At 45.8% G+C, this 27427-nt stretch overlaps 1 protein-coding gene across 1 annotated transcript in view; it reads right to left on the bottom strand.

Annotated features, from left to right (window-relative positions):
• Positions 1–27427, bottom strand: part of GHR (growth hormone receptor) — a 342139-nt gene that overhangs the window by 100052 nt on the left and 214660 nt on the right. The window contains exon 4 of the mRNA XM_088469447.1: positions 14701–14781. Within this exon, the coding sequence (XP_088325573.1) occupies positions 14701–14770 (70 nt within the window). The 5' untranslated portion in view covers positions 14771–14781. The remainder of the gene's footprint in view (positions 1–14700; positions 14782–27427) is intronic.

Consider the following 27427-nt stretch of genomic DNA (forward strand, 5'->3'; position numbering starts at 1 on the left):
ATGTATTACATTGTCTTCTACTGCTGGGTGATTCAAATCTTCAGCATGCTGAAATATAACCCCGAGCATCCCCTAGCTCCGGGTTTGGTGCCTCTATGGATCAGGAGATCACAAAAATAGCATTCCGCCATCCATGAAGGTACCAGTTTTGGATAAATAGCTCAGCCAAACCCTTGTTCATCACTTTAGTTATATAATCATCCAGGGTGGTCTGTCCCATCATGTGTAGTGAGAGTGGGCATGTGATGGAGATGGGAGAGATCATCAGGAGAGGCCGGGAGGAACAGTCAGTAAATAGCAGAGAGGGCACAGGGCAGGGAGGGGTAGAATGGGAGTGGGCTGACAAAAATGTCATCACATTGGTGCCTGCCACTGAGCTTTAAAGGAAAAAAAAATCTTAAAGGGCCTATCCATTACCGGACTTTGTGAACGTGCACGCTGGGTCCTTGCCAACCCCGAATGTCTACCGAACATGCCCATCAACCTGACGACGCTCGTCAGGTTCGACATGTTCAGAGATAGGAGGTCGGGCTCCTTCACTGAATGACGTTCAGTGCGGGCACCGCACCTCGGCGACCTGAAGGTAGCGTTCAGACTTTCAGGTCACCTAATGGATATGCACCTTTACACACATACACATACTCTGCAACCAACACATATACCAGTAATACACATGTATACAGGGGCGTATCTATAATGGGTGCAGGGTGTGCAGGGAACACGGGCCCCTGGGTCCAGGGGGGCCCCACACCGCACACTCTGCACCCATAATATTACTTACCTCTCCGGAGTCCCACGTCGGCACGGAGGTCCGGCGCTGTAAAACGACTGGAAAATGGGCCCGACGGCCATTTTCCCGTCGTTTGGGCATGCGCAGTACAGGGAAAATGGCCGCCGCGGCTATTTTCCCGGTGACCGTGTGCATACATTATAGACTCTGGGCACACTCTAGTGCTCAAAGTCTATAACTCCGGTGCTGGCCGCGCACAGCTGAGTGCAATGCCGGCTGCCGGGTGGAGAGGAGGGGGCCCTTGTCGGAGACTGCACACGGCCCCCTCCTCTCTAGAAACGCCCCTAAGTGTATACTTTACTAGACAAGCTGACATGTATTGTACCTGCAGCTCACTTAGATAACAATGCTTCGCTCATACTTGCTGATGTGTCATCTCTCCTCTCCAATACACTCACATATTTACTGCTGTTACTGATGATAGGAAATCTCACAATCTAAGGAAAGCTTATTTTAACATAAATATTATATGAAAATAATGTTAAAAATAACATCAGTCGCACATTGGTGATATGTTTGAAAATAGTTTTACACCTTTATCCTATTAGGCTTAAACAGTTACATTAAATAAGATATATATATATATATATATCAGGGCCGTAGCTAGGGTAGTGCGGCCGATGCCATGGCACAGGGCACCACAGGTCAGGGGGCGCTGTTTGGGCCTGTCAAATTTCTGTTTATTATCATTCTCACTTGTAGCTTCCTCTTATTTCATCCCCAGCATCTCCTGGTCTCTCCTATCTCTTCCCTGGTCCTTCCCCATGAGGCCATTAGCCATTTTTGGGTGCATTATGTCCTTTTGAAGAATGAGGGGGGCGCCAATGCTCTTTCTGGCACAGGACACGAAAAAGTCTAGTTACGGCTCTGATATATATATATATATATATATATATATTATTTTTTTTGCAAAAATATTTTATTGTAGAACTGCATAAAACAAATAAATAAAATCGCATTCAAAATATATATGGCGTAGACATTATTATGTATGCAACATAAATATAAATATTATAAGATATTTTTTATGACTAACACTTCCACGGCTGTCAGTGAGTACTCAATATAATATTTCTCCAGCAAGGAGAGGACATACACGTGTGTCCTCATACAGTGTTGCTCAAGTTGCATTTTCATTAAAGCCAGCTCAACACTGATACATATGGCAAAAAAAATATCTAATTCAGAGGCGTTAAAAGTCTGAATATTACAGTTCTCTTTTGCGAATAACGTTACATATGTCCCTTAATGGGAGTTTTATCAAACGTTCTAAAGAGGACAAGTGGCCGTTTTGCCCATAGCTGTGATTTTATGGAATGTATTAGATTGATGATACAGTAGGTAGGTTCTGATTGGCTGATGTGAGCAAGACCTTAACTGATCAAGTAGCCTGTGATGCACCTCAGCTGTGTATCCTCCTAACATACACTGGCAGACATTGCCTGATAGGGGAGTCCTGCCATTGGCTGCCAGAACATGCATGGAACAGTTGGCAGCAATTCCTCAATAGGCAATTCCATTGAACTATATGAAACATCAGGCTACATACAGTGGAACAAACTTTGATTGAGATGTTTCTGCTGTGCAAATGAAAACTTTTTTTTTGTTTTAGTGCTGGATTGAATCAGACCCCCTAGGGCTAAATGTAGTAGCTTGCAATCTGCAGCCGCTGCAGGGATTTATGCAAGTCTCCCCATATTTTTAAAGTGGCAATCATTTTGAAGGCTCAACCAGCTTGGTTCAGCCTTTACAATGATTGCCACTTTAAAAATACAGGGAGACTTGCATAAATCCCCCCAGCGGCTGAAGATCGTAAGCTATTATATATAGCCCCTAGTGTTTGTCCTTATGGCCTGTCAGGCAGGAAGGCACGGAAAGGGGGTTCTAGTGCCTAGGGTATTTCCATCTGCGGTTCACATTTTGGCACAATGACGTGTATTTCCCTAGCAGGAAACATTTCAGCTATTCACTGTATTTCCCTGCAAAGTATGTTTGGCAAATTCACAAAAAAATAACAATTCCACCTTTGAGGTCAAAGACATCATTATCACAGAATGTGCACATCTCTCTGCATGGAAAACAGGGACATATTTCATTACACAGCAGCAGAATCCTTCCCAGGGCCTCGCAAGCTACTGTAAGGTCCAACCAGGAGCAGTGAATATAGGGCCTGAAGTTTACAAAGAAGGGATAGACCCCAAATAGCAGAAGGTTATAGTGTAGCAGTTGCAGTGACATTGGACTTAGATATTTTACTGAGTCGCACAGGACCTGGTTCGCTGATAAGGACTGTTTGGCGCGATTGCGCAGTAGTGTATGACAAAACATCTGTATGGCGGAGAAAAGTGGCTGAGGGCTTTGTAGGTTACCTGCTGACACGCAAAGTAACAGTTTCAGCTATGTCACCTGCCACAGTGACAGCTGCCTCTTTATATGGGTGTTGGGTTTGTTTTAGCCAGTTTGTGTAACCATGTATGAATGTGTACTATAGATTAGTACTTTTTTTCTGTAAAACTAATTGATATTAGTGAACCGTTTCAGGTTTGGTTAGAAAGAAATCTTTTACGGCAGTTTTGCTTTCATTATTCTAGAGATTTATTAATTGCCCAAAATTTTTAGGTGCATAATCTGTTATGCAGAAGTACATGTCCATTTCCATTAGACATAATGTGATCCGTCATATGCACAATACCAAGCGCACTCCAGGCCATGCAACAAGTCACTTCACTAAAAAAGTGCTACAGTATATGTAACATCAACATTCCCCAATGTCCTCGTACCCTCATGATTAATCTAAGCCAGTGGTTCTCAAACTCGGTCCTCAGGACCCCACACAGTTCACTTTTTGCAGGTCACCCAGCAGGTGCACAGGTGTATTCATTAGTCACTGACATATTTTAAAAGATCCACAGGTGCAGCTAACTGTTTCACTAGTAAATATGTGAGGAGACCTGGAAAACATGCACTGTTTGGGGTCCTGAGGACTGAGTTTGAGAACCTGTGATCTACGCCATGGACAAGCAGTAGTTTGGCAGAAATACTGAAAACTTTCGTTTAACAAAAGCACTGGTACTAAGGTGGCGGAAGTTCACGCAACTCTTACACTTTTGCATTGCAATTTATTTGGGATTCCTTCACATTATCACACCCTCGCACTTGTCCTTGGACATCCCCTCAGGGACATCTTGGCAGGAGTAAGATCCAAAAAGTGAGGAAGTATGTCCTTGGGTTGCAGGCATGCAGAATGAGGGGCGATCCCTACATACACTTCTGGCTATTTAGGGTCCTCCTTGTATGCATGTTTCCCCCCAGCGGCAATGACTCTATTAATAAAATGATATTAAAAGCTCTGTTACAAAGAAAAACAGATTAAAGGGCAGGTCAGCAGCGTGAAACAGTAATAACAGAGAGAAAAGATGCGGCCTGTGGATAGCATTAGAATTCCGTTGGCATTTAATAGAAAAATAATCAATTCATAGTTGATGTGATTCTCCAGCGTGTGAAAATGCCCAGCATACCAAAATACATCTAATAACTATTTCTTATCTGCAACACCCATAGTTATGGAATACCTGGGAATAACAGTGCAGCCTGTAAACTCCTAATTGTACAGTTGTTACAGAAATCAATTATTAATCAATATTGTGCTCTTCCCTCTCTGCAGGGCCAGATCACCCATTAGGCCACCTAGGTCCCTGCCATTACAGGGATTATCATGGCCGGCCTTGCTTGCTGGGGCCCAGTCTCTATCACCAGGACCAACCATCAATGAATCTGGCCTCAGGTAAAAAAAAATAAGATCTTTCACCCTCTCTTGCACCTTTTCAATTCCTGTCTTGACATCTTTATTCTATCTTTACCCCTCTGCTCTGCAAACTGACTGACAAATCGTGTGTGTGTGTGTGTATGTGCGCGTGTGCGTGTGTGTGTGTTAGGGGTATTGTTAAATAAAATGAATGGTACTCTTAATTTTGGATTTTAAACAAAGGGCTAGATTTACGAAGTGGTGGCTTTTGCCGTATTTAAATTACGATGCAGAGAATCATTGGTTTGCAAAAGCCGCCACTTAGCCCAAAGTGTCTGTTTTATGAGTGCCAGTATATTGTGAATGCAATGGCATACCTCCCAACTGCCCCCAAATCGGAGGGACAGTCTTGATTTCAGAGTTACTGTCCCGATTCATCCCATTTTATGACAAGTTGGGAGGTGTTTCTCTTTTCCCATGCTACTACATGTGCCTCCGCTGTGGGGGTGGCCACACCTACTATACTGCAGTCACGCCCACATCAGGCCACTGTCACGCCACCATGCCCAGCCTCAGAAATTTGGAAGTAATGCCATGGGGTATTAATCTCTGGCACCCCTGCTAAAATGCTTTAGACAGTCTTTAAATTATCTACTGGTGTGGGCAGCAAACTCTGACACTAATCTCATGTGATCAGTCACAGCCTATTTACTCTAAGTTGGAAGGTACCTTCAGGGCCGGATTAACAATGGGGCGGGTGGAGCTGCAGCTCCAGGCCCTCCCATGAAAATAGGCCCACACCACCAAGGAGGATCCGCTGGAGACAGGAACAATTTTTTTTTCCTGTCGGAACAAGCGACCGGCCGACGTCCTGCCCTTCCACACCACCCGGGAAATCCTAGTCCTGGCTGCCTTACAAAAATGTATAGAGCGGCGCAGTAGAAGGCTCTGCTTCACAATCCCTGCCTGCGCCGCGTAGTGTGCCTCAGCTCCTCCTCTCCTCTTTGCCATGTGATGTCACGCTGCGTGACGTCACATAAGCGCCGCCGCGACGGGTCTCATGGATGTGTGCTGCCATTGACACAATGGTGGAATAAGGAGGAGACGCACCGCACCTGACACCAACAGCACCTGACCTTCCTGTCAGTGCAGTGCCAGTGGGTAGAAGACCCTTGGAAGCCGAAGGTGTAAGCTTGGAAGAGGAGCCGAGGCAGAGGAACAGACAAGAGAGAAGAAGGTAAGTGAACTATGGGGGAGGGGAGTGCAGAGAGGGGGGAGGGGAGGAAGCAGATGGGTGCAGAGATGGGGGAGGAACACCATAATGGAGACAGAGAGGGGTTCATACTAATGGATACAGAGGGAGGAAGGACATAATGCAGACAGATAGGGGGACATAATGATAAACACAGAAGGGGGCATAGTAATGGATACTGGGAGGCACATGAAAATGATTACGGGGGTGGCACATACTAATAGACAGGTAAGGCATTATAAAGAACATAGAGGGGGAACATAATTATGGACATGAGGGGGGTGGTACATAGTAATGGACACAGAGGGGGAAAGGACATAATAATGCACACAGATGGGGACATAATAGATACAGGGGGGCATAATAATGGACACAGGGGACACACACATAATAACGGATACAGAGGAGGTGAAGCACATATTAATGGACACTGGGGGGGCATAATAAAGAACACAGGAGGGAACATAATAATGAACACAGAGGGGGGTTGGGGCATACTAATGGCCACAGAGGGGGAAGGACATAATAATGCACACAGATGGGAGGCATAATAACGGACACAGGGGGATGGCACATACTAATGTACACAGAGGGGGGAATAATAAATAACAGAGGGGACATAATAATGGACACAGGGGGACATAATAATGGACACAGGGGGGCATAATAATGGACACAGAGGAGGATGGCACATACTAATGAACATAGAGGGGGAATAATAAATAATATAGGGGTGGACATAATAATGGACACAGGGAGGCATAATAATGGACACGGGGTGATGGCACATACTAATGGACACAGAAGGGGGAATAACACAGAGGGGGAACATAATGGATATAGGGGGAGGGCATAATAATAGACACAGAGGGGGTATGGCACATGCAAATGGACACAGATTGGGGGCATAATAATGGACACAGGTAGCACAACACGGGACATACAGATGAGGGGGTAGCACAACACAGGACATACAGATGAGGGGGTAGCACAACACAGGACATACAGATGAGGGGGTAGCACAACACAGAACATACAGATGAGGGGGTAGCACAACACAGGACATACAGATGAGGAGGTAGCAACACACAGAACATACAGATGAGGGGGGTAGCACAACACAGGACATACAGATGAGGGGGTAGCACAACACAGGACATACAGATGAGGGGGTAGCACAACACAGGACATACAGGTAAGGTGGGAAGCTTAGTGCAACACATACAGGTATGGGAGGTGGGGGCAAATAATACAGAACATAAAGACCAAGAGGGGTACAAGCAGACATATCAAAGGACAGAGGACAACACAAAGAAAAAAGTTAAGGATGGAAAGAATAATCTAAATAAAATGTACATTATGACTGCAATAGTAATATTAGAATAAATGCTGTCTATCCTATATAAACTCTGAGAAGGAAAATTGGGGCTTGCATTTTGTGAACCACCTCTAAAACCACCTGTATCCCAGGTCAGTGATAGAAAAACAGCTTCTGCGGGAAGAGGTGTGAATAACAACGGGCCCACTGAGAGGTAGGACAATTTCATTTAAGAAATGAGAATGTTATAAAAAAAATTTTTGGTGTTTTTCTTTTTATGTCAGACTTTGAAAACAGTATTTCTGTCTGTAATGTGGTGAGGGAATGATGTGAGTGAGGGGTATTTGTGTCTGTAATGTGGTGAGGGAATGATGTGAATGAGGGGTATATGTGTGTCTGTAATGTGGTGAGGGAATGATGTGAGTGAGGGGTATTTGTGTCTGTAATGTGGTGAGGGAATGATGTGAATGAGGGGTATATGTGTGTCTGTAATGTGGTGAGGGAATGATGTGAGTGAGGGGTATATGTGTGTCTGTAATGTGGTGAGGGAATGATGTGAGTGAGGGGTATTTGTGTGTCTGTAATGTGGTGAGGGAATGATGTGAGTGAGGGGTATTTGTGTGTCTGTAATGTGGTGAGGGAATGATGTGAGTGAGGGGTATTTGTGTGTCTGTAATGTGGTGAGGGAATGATGTGAGTGAGGGGTATATGTGTGTCTGTAATGTGGTGAGGGAATGATGTGAGTGAGGGGTATTTGTGTGTCTGTAATGTGGTGAGGGAATGATGTGAGTGAGGGGTATTTGTGTGTCTGTAATGTGGTGAGGGAATGATGTGAGTGAGGGGTATTTGTGTCTGTAATGTGGTGAGGGAATGATGTGAGTGAGGGGTATATGTGTGTCTGTAATGTGGTGAGGGAATGATGTGAGTGAGGGGTATTTGTGTCTGTAATGTGGTGAGGGAATGATGTGAGTGAGGGGTATATGTGTGCCTGTAATGTGGTGAGGGAATGATGTGAGTGAGGGGTATTTGTGTCTGTAATGTGGTGAGGGAATGATGTGAGTGAGGGGTATATGTGTGTCTGTAATGTGGTGAGGGAATGATGTGAGTGAGGGGTATTTGTGTCTGTAATGTGGTGAGGGAATGATGTGAGTGATGGGTATATATGTGTCTGTAATGTGGTGAGGGTATGATGTGAGTGAGGGGTATTTGTGAGTCTGTTATGAGAGGTATATCAGTGTGTCAGCATCAGGGTCAGGGAGTGGTGGTGAGAGGGATCACAGATGGTGAAATATGGGGTCAGTGAGCGATAGTGAATGATGGGTACTTCAGTGTTTGCGGGATGGTCTCCCGCAAGAGGTAGTGGGTAAGAGGTTTGGTGTTTATAGCATTGATTGATGGGCAAAATGTATTCAGTGGGTGGTGGGCAAGGTAGTGTAGTACAGGCAGCAATAATTACACCTGTGCCTACACAAAGGTTGTGTGATAGGTGACAACTATCGGCCTACCAAAATGTATGTGGTGGGGGCACAAATATATATGCAAAGTGGGGAGGGTCATTGGGGTGGTTGAAGGTAGGCGCTAGACCACTCCACAACATACAGGCCATGCCCCCCGCATCGTTGGTCACACCCCTGCGGCAGCATACAATAGGCCCTTCATAAATTTCAGCTCCAGGCCCATCTGGACCTTAATCTGGCACTGGGTACCTTGAGAAACTTTGTCACAAGTATAGCGAGCATGATTATGGTTATGGGCATGATTCAGCTTTGGGGCTAGAGTAAGATATAGCAAGTATAGTAACTGTGCATCTTGGTAAAACCATGCTGCGCTGCAGGTGGGGCAGATTTAAAATGTGCAGGGAGATTTAGATTTGGGAGGGCCATGTCCAAATCTAAATTGCAGTGTAAAAATAAAACTGTAGAGCATTTGTGGACTACATGCAAAAGCAGCCAGTATTTACCCTGCATGCAAAAAAAAAAAAAATGTATTTGCACCCCTTGCATTGCAACATGGTTTGTCCAGGTTCACAGTTACTTGCTCTATCTTACTTTATTCCCAAAGCTGCATCAGGCCCTATATTCACTACTTGCATGGGATATTCACAGAATTCAAATAGGGGAGTCACAACAACTGCCACCCCAAACGTTGCCGGGACTCACTAGCAGTTGGTGTGACCATATTTGAATTATGTACTTGGCTGCAGCCCCACGCCTGGAGCCGCCACCGCAGTCCTAAAAGGTGAATTATGAAAAAGCTAAACAACCACAAAGGAAATGTACATAAAACATTTTTGTTGCTAAATGTTGTCTGTACAATTTATTTGCTCTCCATTTGTGTATTGGTATAACTCCCAAGTGTTCCTAACTGTCCCCGATTTGCAGACCTCGATAATATGGCCGTAGTTGTGTGGATTTCCGCATGATTGGGTGGATCATGGGAGGGGCTTATTTACTTCCTGGCAAGTGGGTTAAGGTCGGCGAACTCTGTGATTTCTCTGGTGATAACCTTTTGATAAACGGCACAAAGCAGTAACAGAGCCTTTTTTTTACAGTGAAATTGATGTCACCAATTAATTGGCATAAATGTACAGTAGCTATAACATAATGCTACAGGCGTGGTGGAATGCTGTTCTCTTCCTCTGTGTATTTTAATGAAGCGTTATGTTTTGGACACCATGGTCTGGTTCTTTGTCACGCGTAAAAGCTTCACCATATCATTGTAACAGATCAAGGAGAAACACATATTTATAACCGACAGCCAGCAGTCACATGATCTGGGTGAGAGTATTATTTCCAAGCAGAAGGGTTTTCTAATGTTGAGAAAATAATGATTAAAGAGGCAGACTTGTTATGGAAGGTCCAAAAACAGCTGTAAATCACAATTAAAAGTTAAAACAATATCAAAATATGGCAACTGTTGGGGATTTGAATCTGTACTGACAAACGTCCACCACTGCATTCACCATTAAAGGAATCAGGACCTCATTCAGAGTCGGTCGTTGCGGCCGCACGGTCGTACGCCACCGATGTTCGTTAAACTGCGCATGCGTAAAGTTCGCAATGCGCGTGCGCAAACTAGCTGCTACGATCAGAAATTTCTTTCTCCTTGAACACAGCCAGGTCGGTAGTTAGAGTGACAGAATGAGGCGTTTGTGGGTGGTAACAGGGGAAGGTGCTTGAAAACGGGGGAGTGGAGATCTGAACGCAGGCGTGCCTAATTATGCGAACTGCGTTTTATGGGAGTGCATAATTAACAAAGTAGTGTCATGGCACACGTGACATGGGTGGTTTGTACACTGACCTGATCGTAGTGCTTAAGAGAGGGTATGGTCAACCTTAAGCTCTACGACCAGTTCCGATGGTTACCGATGGTCTCGATTAATCTTTATATGGCCGGAGATGACGTGTAATGCGTACGAGAAGGGGGCGTATTTTTTGGCTTACGGCCGCATCCTCCCCTTGGTCAGCCAGCTAACGATCTGATCTTAAGGACGCAACTTGCAAGTGCATCATTTGCATATCCGGCCCCTTTTCCCCTACGACCGTGCGGCCGCAACGACCGACTCTGAATGAGGTCCTCAGAGTGCAATTCCGGCCAGTCTGCCTGTATTTTGAAAATATCAATAATGTAAAAGACTTTGAAATTGTTGCCGTTTTAAAAATACAAAAGGCTCGCCGGAATCCCCCCCCCTGTGCATCTCTCCCCATATCATGTACCACTTGACTGTGGTTGGGTTAGCAGCCCATGACGACATGCAGAATTAAAGGCATTGTCAGCAGCCAGAAAAAAAAAAAAAAAAAAAACAACTCAAGGGAAGATGGTAATTATTAATATGCTCCTTGTATCCTGCCACAGTGATTTATGTCAAATAATTAAAAAAAAAACCCATGGGATTGCTGCCAGTCCCCACTTTTATAACATGCAAAAGAGATCCTCAGCATTTATCAACACCAACTCAGGCCGCCTAGCGACAAACCACTGTGACTTCTACATCAGCTTCACTGATAACAGGCCCACATTAGTCTCCGATAGCAGAGGGCGTGTGGATTGTGGTGAGAGCTCCTATTGCCTCATGGGAGTTGTAGTTTTATGGATGTGGTGCTTTAGACCCGGCACACTAGGAAAGCTTTTCCATGACTTGGAAAGATCTGTGGCTGAGAGATCCATCTGTGGCCTTCTAACAAAAGGGAAATGTAATATAAAGCATTCAGGGACTTGATGGTACATTAGTCAGCCTAATAAATCTAGGCCTTAGCTTAATACTCATAAAGTCTGAAAGGCTTCTTTAACAATGTTCTAGGGTGTGGGTCTATGTACTAAGCCTTGGTTGGAGCTAAGTGAACGGACATCAAGTACCAGCCAATCAGCTCCTGTCATTTTTCAAACACAGCCTGTGACATGGCAGTTAGGATCTGATTGGTTGGTACCTTATCTCCATCCAAGGCTTAGTAAATAGACCCCTAAAATCTGAGTAATTTACTTAATAACTAATTTTATCATATGCAGATATTTCTATGTAGATATTCTGATTTAAAAAAAAAAAGAGAACAAAACTCTTCTATATATAAACATTTCAGCTCTCAGTAAACATACAATAGAAATAAAAAAGCCTCACATTTAACCTTCAGTGATTGGTAACTCAGGTCAGTATAACCTGTCGTACGGAGCTCTTCCTATTAATACATAGCCGCATGCTTCAAATGATAGTGCTGGAAGAATGTGCGACTCATTATAACAAATAACTCCGTTCCTTAGAGACCTTGAATCTCTATAGCCCACTGCTATGTTTCCTGTTTGATCATGTAGTTGTATTCGCACCCTTGCAGTGGTATTGCAAGGATCTAAGAAATACAATTACGCACAAGAAGGTCAAATCATCCCTTTCTTCATGTGTCGCAGATTAATTGGTGATCGCGTCTTGTTTTATGGAAGGCAACAAAGCCCAGTAATTAGTTATAGCCATATACTGTATACAGGGCCTGATTCAGACCCATTCGTTAGGCTGCGTTCCACAAAGCCTAACGATGTTTGGTACAAGACGCAGTGCGCAAAGTAGTTCATGTGATCGAGAAGCGTTTGGACCCTGTGTACAGATGCTTCGCTAGCATGAGTGACAGGACGTGCCGTTTGTTGGTGGTGACAGGGGGTTGTCGATGGTAACGGGGGTGTGGTGGTGCAAACGCAGGCGTGTCTGTACGTCTAAACGCCATTTCAGGGGCGTGCATAATCAAGATGCAGCGTCAGCATACACGTCACATGGCTGAATTACACACAGCAGCACTCGCAGTGCTTGCGGTAGGGTATGGTCAGCCACGAGTGCTGCGTATGGGTCCGATGTTACTCGATGTTACCGATTGTTTAATACTCTTCATGGAGATGACATATGTCACGAAGGGACAGTGGCCATCTTGTGTCAGGCTGGTGGGCGTCTAAATACATACCGCGATCGCACGGCTTGACAAAGTGGGCGTGCTAATGTCTTGCTAGCGATCGCGGTATTTGCAGCCTAGTGAACGGGTCTGAATCAGGACCGCTGTGTGATTAAATACAGTAGCACTTTAATATTTTCTTTGTAATAGTCATAGCACCAAACAACTGAAAACTCCAAATCATGACATGACGACCACAGCCCACTATAGAACAACGAGCAGACCTACGGCCACGGCATGTTATGGGACCCCTCTCCCACTAGGCGTGCTTAGGACTTCTGATGTTCTAGTCCTTTCCTACTACTAAGACACCTTTCAATTAACTCCCTCTGCTGTGTGCAGCATCAGCTCACTATGAAAACAAAAGAACTCACAACTTTCCACAAATCGGGATGAATGTGCCAACTGCAGGATGAAGGGACAGTCCCCTATATCCAATCTTCAGCTGGTCTAGGATGCCCTCAGCTTTGAACCATTCAGCCCATTAGAATATTCACAGCATCTCTTGCAGAATGCCTAAACCTGTCCAGTGGTACAACTGTGCAAGTCTTACTTGCCGACTTCCAGGTAGCCAAAGCCTGACTGGCAGTCAATGCAAATTGTGACATCATGCCTGCCCTCTGCTACGCAATGCTGAAAATCATGACATCACGCAGACGGCGCAGATTAGCCAAAAATCTCATCATCCTGCCCCCTGTCCAGCTCATTTCTCTAGGAAGTGGGTGTGACGTGGGAGGGTGACCCACTCTTCTGGGAGTTGGTGGGTACTCCCCGAAAATTCAGGAGTCTCCCGGACACAGAGGGACAGTAGATAAGATTGGTGTGAGTTAGGGTAATGCTGCATGTGAGGGGGTTGTGTCTTAATACAAGTAGGAGAGTGGAGACAAGTGGGAAGGAATATACAAGGAGTTAGATAGTGGAGGGTGTAGTATTCCCGAACAGCACAGTAATTTACCCCGGTCAGAACTCAGTAACCGTACACAGGGGCTGAGTCACAGATTTCCGTTGAAGTTACATTGAATTGATATTCGCGCAAATCTCTGATTTATTTTAGATCTGCGCAGTAGCTACACTGCGGACGTGCAGATCTGGTCGTAGTGCCTCTAAAGCCGCAGCTTGACTGACAAGCTGCAATATGGGAGCGTCGACGGGGAGCGTTCCAGAAAACAGGGGCGTGCCAAAGCCAGTGGCTGCGTCCTTGGACATAGATGCACTGGCAGAGACCACAAAGATTTGCTGTACATCCTGAGCAATGTCCAGGTTACTCAGATGTCTAATGGCCCGGCGATGCTCTTGCAGCTGATCAGAGGCTTAAGCTGGCCACACACTAGACCAACTTACATCCAACCAGCCAACTTGTTGATTGGTTGGAATGAAAATCTGGTAACGGATGGGAGTAACTGATGATCAGCAATTTGCTCCTAAATGCAAGAAAACAGATGAAAATGGTCATTCAGACAAGTTTGTTAAATGTTTGATCTAAACTATTTGTTCAAACAACATGTTTCGTCCATTTTACGGCGTTTGGGAGCAAATTGCTGATTGTCATTTGCTTTCATTCCTTACCAGATTTTCATTCCAACCAATCAACTAGTTGGCTGGTTGGACAGATAATCTTTAGATGTGTGGCCAGCTTTAGTCTTTGGACGCAGCAGCGGATCACAAACCTGGAGTGGGCGTCTTTTTACACAAGATGCCTCCTGCAGCTTTTGCATATTTTAGCACAGCCGTTGAGTACAAAGAGGCCGCGGCTCTGCTATTAGCGTCCACCTCTAAATCAGCGCCATAGTCCTTATATAAAGTAATATAATCGCCTAAAAAAGGCAAACATTTAAATGGATCAAGGGTGGTGGTGGGATTTAATCAGAAATGAGTCATAGAGAATGCTACATATGGATTAGAAGAAGAATACAGCTCACCCATACAATACGTTATGACCCAAACTACCCCAGGCGCTGATTTAGGCAGTTTATACTCATGTAGGTCGTAGCAACTTCAGTTATAGGTCAACATTGTACGGTGACTAAAAACAAAATAAGCCGCCTGCAGCTGGGGAGGACACGTGCTACAAAGCAGGCTATAAATCATAAGATACAGGCTGCATTATAATTTATCATGTGGTGCTCAGTGCATTTCTTACTGAATAATACAAACAGCAGGACTTACCTTCACTTGCAGAGATGAAGCCACCTGGACTGGCCAGTGCCAGAGCTGACAGGAGTAGCCAGAGAGACATACCGCTGGGAGCTGCAAACAGAACACAACAACAATCACTAAAGCAATAATGTACAGTACAAACAGTATAAGGAGCAATAATGTACAGTACATACTGTATAAGGAGCACTGAGACTGAATGAAAATTTTTTTTTTCATTTCAATAATGTTGGCGCTGACTATACCGATTACTGTGCAACCCCTGGCATCGTACTACAGACCTCTTTATAATAATGTATTTATTTTTCTAAAGACTCATTTTCAATCATTTATTCAAATAAAGTCATTGATACATTTACATTTTAAATAGCAAAAATTAGTATTTTGTTGGGGTTGGGTACAGGATGCCAGCACTTGGGATCCCATCGGTCAGAATCCCGACGGCGGCATTCTGACAGGGTTAGGATACTGACACCCGCCACAGGAAAACGCAGGGGCATATATATTGCGAGCGCATCAGCGGGTGTGTACCCCGATATTCCTGTGAGCGACGTCATTCACAGACATAATCGCATCGGCTGCGCAGCACAGCAGATGGGCAATATATCTGCATATATATCGGTGCACCCGCTGGTGTGTACGGGCAACCTGCTGATCGCAAATTTAAATGCCTGCCCAGTTGTGATGTCAAGCCTGACACATTGGGCATACGATTGCTTGCAACCCGTCAACCCAGCTTTAGATTCAACTCAATATAACAGCTTTATATACTGAACACTGAGCGACTCCTTTAATAGGACAAAATTTTAATATCTGCATTTCACTTTTACAAGCGAAAACGGGTTATCGTGGCTAATTGAATCCCCCCCCCCTTAATGCAGTCCAGAAACATCTTAGGGCTCATGCAGAGATGAACGGAAGTTGGACGCAGTGCGGGAGCAATTACATCCAACCTGAGTTCATCTCTGCATGAGGGGTTGGGTATGAAATACCGGCAGTCGGGATGCCAGCTATCAAAATACCGACAGCAGCATCCCGATGCTCAGTATCCCGACAGTCGTAAGTAGCTATGCTAACCCCCCCCTTCTGCCTCTAACCCTAACCCTCCTTTCTTGCACCCTAACCCTCCCACTTCACACCCTAACCCTCCCCAATAGTGCCTAAAACTAACCCTCCACCCTTGGTGCCTGAACCTAGCCCTCTCCACTTAGTGCATAACACTAACCCCCCCCCCCAAGTGGTGCCTAAAACTAAACTCCACCGTCCATAGCCTAACCCTAACCTTCCCCCCTGGAGCCTAACCCTAACTGCCCCGTGGTGCCTAAACCTAAAACACGGATAACACCTAACCCGACCTCGCTATACATACAATCAGGATGCCGGCTGTTGGGATTCCGGAGTCTGTATCTAAACTGGCGTCAGAATTTAGGCGCCTATGTTTAGTCCCGGGTCAGGATTCCAACACCAGGATTTCAACAGCCATCATCCTGTCCGTCGACAACGTAACTACATCCCCTGGAAACAGGTGTATTTACGCGTACGCAAAGCTGCCAATTACCTCAATATGCCCTCTCTGCATTTAGCCTACAACAGAACGGCCTGTTAGAGCCCAGTTCCACCTACTCAGTCAAAATGCAGCTTATTTGTGGGTGATTCTGCATTTCCCGTATTTGCTTATAAACAGTTCGGAAGCATGCACAATACCAATACCAATACAGGCACAATACCAATACATGCACAATAACAATACAGGCACAATACTAATACATGCACAATACTAATACATGCACAATACCAATACATGCACAATACCAATACATGCACAATAACAATACATGCACAATACTAATACATGCACAATAACAATACATGCACAATAACAATACATGCACAATACTAATACATGCACAATACTAATACAGGCACAATACTAATACAGGCACAATACTAATACATGCACAATACCAATACAGGCACAATACCAATACATGCACAATACTAATACATGCACAATAACAATACATGCACAATAACAATACATGCACAATACTAATACATGCACAATACCAATACATGCACAATAACAATACATGCACAATAACAATACATGCACAATACTAATACAGGCACAATACTAATACATGCACAATACTAATACATGCACAATACCAATACAGGCACAATACCAATACAGGCACAATACCAATACATGCACAATACTAATACATGCACAATAACAATACATGCACAATAACAATACATGCACAATACTAATACATGCACAATACTAATACATGCAAGATAGGCTTCACGCACAATTCTTCATCTGACACCTCATAGCTGTCAGTAACGCATAAATTAATTAAAGGTGGTCCATTGCTAAACACACGTTATACTGTATGAAAGCATTTCTTTATTATTCTTCATTATATTCAGTGTATTACTGGGCTTAAAAAGGAAACTAATTACAAGGTCCAATTACAATTGTTGAAATAAATATACTTGCATATAAAAAAATTATTACATTTAAAGAACATTTAAAGAACAGAGCAATATGTAAATACAAGATGTTTTGAATCAATTTTAATTTTTAACTGAGACATAAAGGAATAATTAATTCCATGTTTTCTAATACTGGTAGAGGCCAGTGCGTTACCTGGCTTGTTTAAAGGGCCAGGCAACGCTTGCATAATATCGATTGCACCTTTAGAGCATGCCTTCATTTTCACTTACGTATGATGTTATTAATATAGGTCTTTTAATAGCATATGGCAAGCACATGAGTGATATGAGTATAATATGTTCCAGTGCAAAATAAGTCATTGCACAACATGTTTTCTACAACTCTGTAATATGGGTCTTGACACAAATACAACAGTAAGAACTGAAGTTTTCAAATATTTAATATTTTAACGTATATCAGCCAAATCTAGTTGGCAGAAATGTGGAATAGTGAGATATTCTTATATTTAGAATAATATTTATGAAGCCCTCATGCCTCCAAGGTCCCTGAACAGCGCGCCTCCTAATTCTGATCTTGGGCAGCATCCACCACTCTGTATAAATCCATCAGTATGCAATCCGCACAGAGGGCCTGATTTAGACCCGCTCGTAAGCGGCCGCTCGTTCGCTCTGAGCGATGGTCGCGCAACTGCGCATACGTATGGTTCGCAATGCGCATGTGCAAACCAATCATTGCAGTCAGAAATCGTGCGCTCGTAAAACACAGAGGGGCTGCTATTTTGAGTGACAGAATGTGCCGTTTGTGGGTGGTAACGGGGGAAGGTGCTTGAAAACGGGGGAGTGGTTGTGCGATTTAATGGGCGTTTAATGGGAGTGTATAATTAGCAAAGGAACGTCATCGATCACGTCACTTGGTTGTCTTTTAGCCTGAACTGCTCGCAGTGATTGCGGGAAGTAATTCCTACCTCAAGCGCTGCGAGCAGTTCAGATGCCGTTCGATGTTCCCGATTAATCTAATAAAAACAGGAGATGACATGATTTGCGAACGGCATAGGGGTGTCTTGAAAAAATAGCGAGCGCATTTAGCGGACGCTCACACAGACATAGAGGCGTCCTCACACCGCAAAGAGCGAGTGCTCAATTTAAATATCCGGCCCCTTTTTGAGAGCGAGCGGCCGCAAATAGCGTCCGGGTCTGAATCAGGCGCAGAGTATTTCTGTTACTGTGGTGCCTTACTAAGTCAATCACATAAGCTCTGACTGCCTTGCTGCAAGACAGAGAAGCACCGTTATCCTGCGTAAACCATTGTCTGCTTTCTATAAAAGAGTTGAACAAACTGCAGGCTGGGCAACCATAGAAAATGACAGAGTTCCTGTAGGAGCTGAATATGTTTTACTGGAATCCTGGATTATTATTCTACCCTTCGAGTTCCCTACTTATCTAGATAGCTATTCTAAGAAGGTATGGCAGCTCATATAATTTCTAGAGAAATAAAACCCCAGCTGTTCTTCAATTGGGTCTAGAAAAGCAGAGCAGTCCCCACAGGGTTCTAAGGGGACTGCTATATCGGCAAATGTATCACGCTCCGAAAAGTTTAGCTTCCCACCAGGACCGGCACTAGGCTTCCCTGTGCCCAGTGCCGTCCTGTACAGCACAGCCTTGCCCCTTCCCTCCCCCTGTGCGCTTACCCAATAACGGCAGCGGGAGGGTGGGGGCCGACATTTTCCACTAAAACCAGCCGGTGGCAAGCTCAGGTAGAGGGAGAAGGGCTGGGCTCCAGGCGACGTCCCTGCTAGCCCGTGCCTAGAGTCGCCACTGCTACCCGCATTTTACCTCCCGATAATTAATACCATATTTTGACGGGATAATCCATTGTAGCCTATAGGCTAAATGTTCGCACCCAGAAGTAAAGTAATTGCGTAGAGATTGGCTCCTAACAGATCACATGTCCTTGCAATACTGTTTCGATACATTGCCCTGATAAATAATGTCTTATTGTAATGCTTTACAGAGATAATAAATTATGCATCTTTGTCCCGGATGAAGGCTTGTGGGGGCCCCAGGGCAACTAACTTCTGGGGGGCCCTACCCATAAAATTATCATGCTGGCGATGTTATTATAAAGTATAATGTGTATACAACACAACACGTGTTAGAAACACTGTAATGCCCTCACTTCAAATTGTGCCACACAGAAATCCCAGTTCGCATTGTGCCACAATGCCCCCACGCTGGTGATGTAGCTATGTGTGGAGGCCCCCTAAGTGTGTGTGGGCCCTGGGCGACCGCCCCAGCTGCCCTTTTGTTAATCCAGCACTGTGGCCAATGATAATTCAACCTGTAGGTAACATGCCGTGGTCACACTAATGGAATGGAACCGAAATAGAACCAAGGAGTTGATTCCACATAGGATAACGCACCCTCCCCGTTGAACTAGATATAAGCTAAAAGTCCCTGATAAGTTTTAAAAGGAAAGGGACACAGACCATACTTACCTACTCTCTCGAAAGTTGCAAGAGACTCCCGATTTTTCAGGTAGCCCCCCGCACCCCGGGATGAGTGGCCGGATCTCCCACATCCGTCTACTTCATAGTGAAGTGGGCAGAATGGGGGAGATAAAAACGGGAATCGCGGGTCTGTGGGGAGGGGGCAAAGATGTGGAATCAATATGATTTACCGCCGGCCGCATATCCTGACAGCGTCTGTCCGACACAGGAGGAAATCCCGATCATCTAGAGAGGTAAGTATAACTAATATAATTCCCCCCCTAACCCTAACCCTCCTTTAGGGTGCCTAACCCTAATCCCCCCTCTAAGTGCCTAAACCTAACCCCACCTTCCCCGACGCCTGCACCTAAGTCCCCCGGTGGGGTGCCTAACCCTAACCTCCCCCCGGGTGTGCCTAACCCTAGCCCCTCCTTTCTCTAGCCTAACCCTAACCTCCCGGGGGGGTGCCTAACCCTAAGTCCCCCCCAGGAGCCCTAAACCTAACCCTCCCCCCACCGCTGCTGTCTGTGGCGGCGCCCGGCATCCCTTCGATCGGGATGTCGGGCGCCGGTCTCCCAGCATAGGTAAAATGACAGGCGTTGGGATTTCGACGCCTGTCATTTAACCCTTGCCGGGATTAAGCAGTCGGGAAGCCGGCGGTCGACATTGCGTCCGCCGGCTTCCCGACTGCTTCCCAAAGATGTATAAGGAAACATCTGTACATTATAATCTAACCTACAAAACTGCATTACTGTACATATTAATCTATGTATTTGTATAGATAATCTGAAGCACATGCTATCCATTTTATATTCTCCACTGTACTTCTAAAGCTTTATTACATCATCAATGACATGCTAGAAATATATCTCCGGCCATTCTGCGGGACCATAGGCTCACTCAGGACGTTGATAATCGAAAGATCTGTGACAGATGCTGCATCTCCAGCTGTCCACTGCTGTACGCAGGTTCCTGATAGTCGGGAATCTGCGCGTGCACAGGACCCATTCTGCGCATGTGCAGAACGGGTCCTGCGTGATCGGACGCATAGTGGCAACAAGACTGCCAGTGATTGACGATCTGCTGCCGTTTGGAGGGCGGCGACGGCCTCCGTATTACAAAACTGAGGCGTGTCTTAGACGTTGGGGAGGAGGGAAGAGACCGGGATCTCCCTTGACAGACAGATATTTCCTGGCCTCTTTTGGACATTTACGATGGCCAGCCTGCGTGACTCCATAGTCACTCATCCGGCCCAGGATCGCGCAGATGACTCGATGGCGCATCCGTGGACGCAGCTCAGATCATTAATCCATGCAGGAGGCTTGACACCTCCTGCTGCATTAATATAATAGCAAGGACGGAATGGCGAAGCTGCCTGCGCGCATCTCTGCAATTCCGTCCTAAGATGGATCGCCCCCTTTGTACGCAGATGCTGGGATTGACAAAGCTGCAGGTGGGAAACTCGTTACATCTCCCGGTGTCTGCGGCATTTTGCATATTTTCGCACATCAGCACATACACAGATGCAGTGCCAGCGGCATTAGCGTACAGCTCTGATTAAGGCTCATAGTACATTACCAGAAAACCACTGTTGGCTGCAACAATGCATGCTGGGTATATATTTACAAATTAAATGAATGAGATTACCGAACAAATCAGCTACGATGACTTTTGTGCCCTTTCTGAAATAAATAAGACTTTATGTATCGTTAATGGTATACTGATGTTTCTTTACATTCAAAGCACGTTTTCCGTGTAGTGAAAGCAATTTTACATTGGTTGCACATGTTCAGACAATTCAATTATGTCAGTCAGTCAAATGTAATGTTTTGCAGACCTGGCTCTTCTCTCCTACAGGACATTACTTGTAATGATACAGATGGGTCCACATACATCTAGCATCCTGGTGCGTTAAACAGCCCTTCTAGTTGTGCCATGGCGTGGCGTGACTCGGTAGCGTCTTTTTACCTTCAAAGGTGAAATGCTCCGTTAAAGGGTCAGTGGCTGTAACAATTGCTGTAACACTATAATGTAGTGTTTCACATGATTCTGAATGCTGAATGCTGACAGTCAGAATGTCGACATGGTTATTAGGTCGAAAATCAATATTTAGACATGTATTAAGGTTAAAATGTCGACACATTCAGAATGTTTACGTTTAACATGTCTATACCAAAATGTCGACATGTTTTTTTGGATATTTTAGCATAACCCTAACCATCAACAAAAACCCATATGCCGACATGTTGCTGTCAACATGGTACATGTCGTCATTCTGAATGTGTCGACATCTTAACCACGTCAACCTAATACATATTGATTGTTGACATTCTAGTGTTGACATTCTGAATGTCAACCCTTCTGAATCTCTACAAGTCGACTGGATACAGAATATAGGAGTTTGATATATTGGGGATTATTTAGACAGGTGGTGCCAATGTGTTGTAATCTATAGCGCCAATCAGATTCTACGGTATATATCATAAGTATTTTCTAGTACGGGTCGGAAAATTATACAAAACGTTTGCGAGGCTGCCATCACACGTATAATAGGAAAATAGTTATAGATGCTATAAATCACATCAGGATGGAAATCAAAATTCCAATTTAATTTGTATAATGCAAATCTTGCTCTGAAAATTAACGTATGCAATGATGGGAGATGCAGAGTCATTTAGGCATTTTCAATCCGATCTACAGATGTTTCCTTATATATCTAGCACCTATACCCCATATGGCACCAGACACCTGGCGCGGCTGAGATGCTCAGAGCATATCTGCCGACTTTCCTGTTGCTCCTTCCGGGAGGGAGCAGCCAGATCAGCAGGACGGGGGGTGTGTGGCCGGGACAAGGGGGAGTGGTCGGGCGTCAGTCACTTGTGTGCGTGTCAGGGGCGGGGCCAGACGATCGCGTCAGTTTGCCCCGCCCCCGCTACACAATGCGGATAATATAGGCATTGTGAAGCAGGGGGCGGGGCCAAAATGACGCAAATCGCGTCAATGGTCCCCCCGCTGTGGGGGGTTGCAGGGGTTATTGCGGGGGGATAGGAGGGGTGGGCCGAAGCTGGGAGGATTGCCTGCCTTCCTGGGAGGTCGGGAGCGGCACCCGATTTTCGGGAGGCTCCCAACCAAATCGGGAGGGTAGGCAAGTATGGAGCCTCAGAGAGGGGACGTGTACCGTAATTTTCTTTTAAAGTTTGCGCCTTATACGCATCGCAAAATCAGCACAAAGCCACTGATGGTCTACTAGAGGCGTTAGGTTCCGTCGCACAAAGCTGCTGTTGCCATCGGGATAGACGGTATAAAAAATGGGGTGGCAAAGTGATGGGCGTTCCTGAGAGGTGACCTGAAGAGAACGCAATAAAATTCTGTCTCGTGTTATGTGAGTGTCGCTGTGCGACAGTGTAAGCGGCTGCGCTCCCAGGCACACAGTCTCAGCGACAGAGTCCATAGTCAGACAGAGAAGCTCCACCTGCCGTAAGCCTGGTGCAAATGCCGTTGGTGTGCCAATGGCGGTGTCCAAAGATTCACCAGTGATGTTACAGCGCGCAGAGACACTGTGAGCCTCAGTGCTTCCACACACAGACGCAGGCTACTACCCCAGGGGAGGGCTGATACCAGCATTTGCCTATTACCGCAGCCGCGACTCCCAGCAACAGACGTATGAGCGGACGCAGTAGCCTCCATCTCTGTGGCCCTATATTGTCATACTTGATTGATAGACATATAGATTTACACATATATTTTATTTTAATTTTTTTACCACAAAGGCTAAAGAATAACCTGCACATAAAAGTTCACAAGGGCGAGAAGCAGGCCCGTAATGAATTGGAGGTCATTAACGTGTGAGAAGAGCAAAATCTCAAGAGCCCTTTTCTGCACGATTATCCACTAAACAGATGCTGGCTCTCTGAGACTAATTGGCAATGATGCCTGGGAAGTGTATGACTAATAATAACAGGATGGTTTTCCTCCAAGAGAGGAGTTCCTGGGATCTATATTAATGCATACACTTCCTTCAATAAGATAGGATGATTTAAAATGCACATTGTACTCACTGCTCCCTACTCCTCAGAGTACTGCATCCTGTAATTAGACCTCCTCTATGTGTAGCTGGATTGGGTTTATTTTGTGATCTGTGGTTTACTAAACCATAAGTGACAGCACTCAGTAATGGGTGTTGCTACGGCAACATGAAATAATTGATATGTGACATGATACATGAACCTGTCATTTGTGAGTCAGAAAAACAAGGGCAGTTAAAGGGAGGATAGATTCTCCAGTCATTAACATCACAGATATCCTGTTATTTTCACCATTGATTTTATGTTCCAACACTACCGGAGATCTTGTAACATGCTGTCAATAGACAAGTTGTGTACAGTATATGGGCAGATGTTACCAGTAAGGGCAAAAACTAGTAATTTTATATAATCTGTAGATAGAGTAATTGGTCCATAAGTGTGGATAAAATAAATCCTAGTATACCTAGGGCCCGATTCAGAGCCGCTCGCTCGCGCTGTGCGTTCGCTAGCGGACCGATGTTCTCTGTACGTGCATGTGCACGCTTCATTCTGCGCGTGCACGAACTACACACTGTGATCGCAACCCATTTGCTCGCCCAGCAAAGGCAGCCCAGGGTAATGAGTGACAGGAGAGGCCGTTTGTGGGTGGTAACAGGGGCAGGACACTAATAACGGGGGGTTGGAGATGCGAACGCAGACGTGCCTGGGTGTTTCAACGCCGTTTTAGAGGCGTGCATAATTAACAGGTAGCGTCATAGTACACGTCACTTGCCTTTTTTTTACACTGATTTCCTTGCGATGCTTGCGGTAGGGTAAAGCTACCTCAAGCACTGCGTTCACATCCGATGGTGCTCGATGTACCAATGTTTTAATACACTTCCTGGAGATGACGTGTGCTGGTGGACGGCTCTGCCTTTGTGATTGGGCGTACGCATACACAAAACACAAAGTGGCCACTCGCTAAGACATGGTGGGCATGCTTATGCCTTGGCGAGCGATCACTTCCCGTGGCGTCAATTTGACAAATTTGCATATGCATCTAGCGAGTGTACGCAGATAGCGAACGGGTCTGAATCAGGCCCCTAGCCCTATATAACACTTGTGAGGGGAATTGGGGTTATAATGTCTCTAGCCCACATACTGTACATGAATGCAAACAGCACTTTAATTCAGCTTACAAGGAAACGTGTATCTCAGGTACAGCTTCCCTGACCTTCTTGGGTATTAGAAGTCACTTTTGATATTCGTACAACATATAACGGACCAGAGCATAATTATACAATCATTCCAGGTTCTCATTCCCTGCGGCCGGTCAATCTTTTGGCACATTTCCCTATATGGAGACAGCTGGAGGCAGTTATTTCTCTTCAATTCTGTTCTAGCATCTGACATGTCTCAGAACAGAAAGGAACTTGTGCTGCTCGCTGGTAACCGACAACAGCGAGCATGCTTGAGATTGAGATGACAAAAGCTAGTTGCAGTACTTCATAACTATTCATAGCGTCTCTTCATAACTATTCATAGTGTCCAATGCTTGTGTTATTAATATGGTGCTGTGCACGAAGACAGTAGCCAGCCATACGTTAGGTTTAAATTACTGTTGTTTAGTTTGGGCTACTTAGGAATTAGTTTATATGCTTAGAGAGGGTTTTTTAATCATTGTATTTGACAAGTCAAAATTTAAAACAATTCTCTACTGTTTGGTCCTAACATTAAATCTGGTAACTAATTAACTTTTCCATAATTTCTAACTATCCTTAGCCACTGCATCTAACTACCTGTATTAGTTTCCCCAGCACTGACTGACTAACCAGGAACCCGAAAAAAGAAGTGTAAACTTAGTGGCAAACTCACTGAAATGACGCCGCTTCTTCATCTCAGAACTTATTAACCCTGGATGGATAAATGCAGTTACGGGATGCGGCTAGTGCTGACGTATCAGGCGGTCGGGCACCGGATCGTATAATGTGTGCCGGCAGCCCTATTACGTTGGTCCGTCGGCGGTGCAGTCGTCCGTCGCATTGCTGGGTACAATACATTGTTAAGTGTGTACCAGCTTTAAATAAAAGAGTAAACTTCTTGTCATCTTGGACATTTAACTTTGTCTCCCCTACCCAGGAAAAAGGACACTATGGGCCTGCTACAGAGTTGGTGGTCACAATTGGTGCTGGGTGACAGAAGGGAAGCTGTACTGGGTGACAGAGGGGGAGCATTGCTGGGTGACAGAGAGCGGTTGCTGTGCTGGGTGACACGGGGTGCTATACTGGGTGACAGAGTGGGAGCTGTGCTGGGTGACAAAGGAGGAGTGAGTGACAGAGGAGGAGCTGTGCTGGGTGACAGAGGGGGAGCTGTGCTATGTGACAAAAGGTGACCTGTGCTGGGTGACAGAATGGGAGCTGTGTTGGTTGACAGAGGGGGGCTGTACTGGGTGATAGAGGGGGGCTGTGCTGGGTGACAGAGGAGGGGCTGTGCTGGCTGACAGAAGGGGGGGGCTGTACTGATGACAGGGGGGGCTGTGCTGGGTGACAGGGGGTAGTGAGTGACAGATTGGGAGCTGTGCCGGGTGACAGAGGGGGAGTGTGTGACAGAGGGGGAGCTGTGCTATGTGACAGAGGGTGGCTGTGCTGGGTGACAGAGGGGGAGTGAGTGACAGAGGAGGAGCTGTGCTGGGAGACAGGAGGAGCTGTGCTGGGTGCTAGAGGGGGAGAGGGTTAGAGAGGAGGAGCTGTGCTGGGAGACAGGAGGAGCTGAGCTGGGAGACAGGAGGAGCTGTGCTGGGTGCTAGAGGGGGAGAGAGTGACAGAGGAGGAGCTGTGCTGGGAGACAGGAGGAGCTGAGCTGGGAGACAGGAGGAGCTGTGCTGGGTGCTAGAGGGGGAGAGGGTGAGAGAGGAGGAGCTGTGCTGGGAGACAGGAGGAGCTGAGCTGGGAGACAGGAGGAGCTGTGCTGGGTGCTAGAGGGGGAGAGAGTGACAGAGGAGGAGCTGTGCTGGGTGCTAGAGGGGGAGAGGGTGACAGAGGAGGAGTTGTGCTGGGAGACAGGAGGAGCTGAGCTGGGAGACAGGAGGAGCTGTGCTGGGTGCTAGAGGGGGAGAGAGTAACAGAGGGGGAGCTGTGCTGGGTGACGGGGGGGGGCTGTGCTGGGTGCTAGAGGGGGAGAGAGTAACAGAGGGGGAGCTGTGCTGGGTGACATAGGGGGGGCTGTGCTGGGTGCTAGAGGGGGAGAGAGTGACAGACGGGGAGCTGTGCTGGGTGACATAGGGGGGGGGCTGTGCTGGGTGCTAGAGGGGGAGAGAGTGACAGAGGTGGAGGTGTGCTGAGTGAAAGAGAGGGGGTGCTGTGTTGGGTGACACTATTGGGGTGCTGTCCTGCATGCTGTGACAGGTGGTACAGTGCTGGGTAATACAGACCTAACAGATGCTGAGTGGCATAGGATGGATGCTGACTAACCATGGATAGCATATTTGGGTTATTTTTTTCAGGAAATGCTGCATAGTACTAAAGCTGTGCTATGTGCCACAGTGGTGTACATGTTTGTGTGAGATATTGTCAGAAGTGTTAAAACAAGACCCATAGGCAGTGCACACAATTTAGAGGCAGGAGTCCGTGGTGCTGACATATACACACTGTCAGTATGGGACTCAGAAAACAGGTGGAGAAGGGGGGAGGCAGAGACGTATGGAGATTGGGGGCTCAGGGGTTGATAACACTATTGCTGGGGATGGACGGATCTAGAGAGTTGGGGCTAAGGGGGAAATTACACTGC

Source organism: Taudactylus pleione, unplaced genomic scaffold (genome assembly GCF_031769625.1).
Source record: "Taudactylus pleione unplaced genomic scaffold, aTauple2 ptg000092l, whole genome shotgun sequence".
NCBI lineage: Eukaryota > Metazoa > Chordata > Amphibia > Anura > Myobatrachidae > Taudactylus > Taudactylus pleione.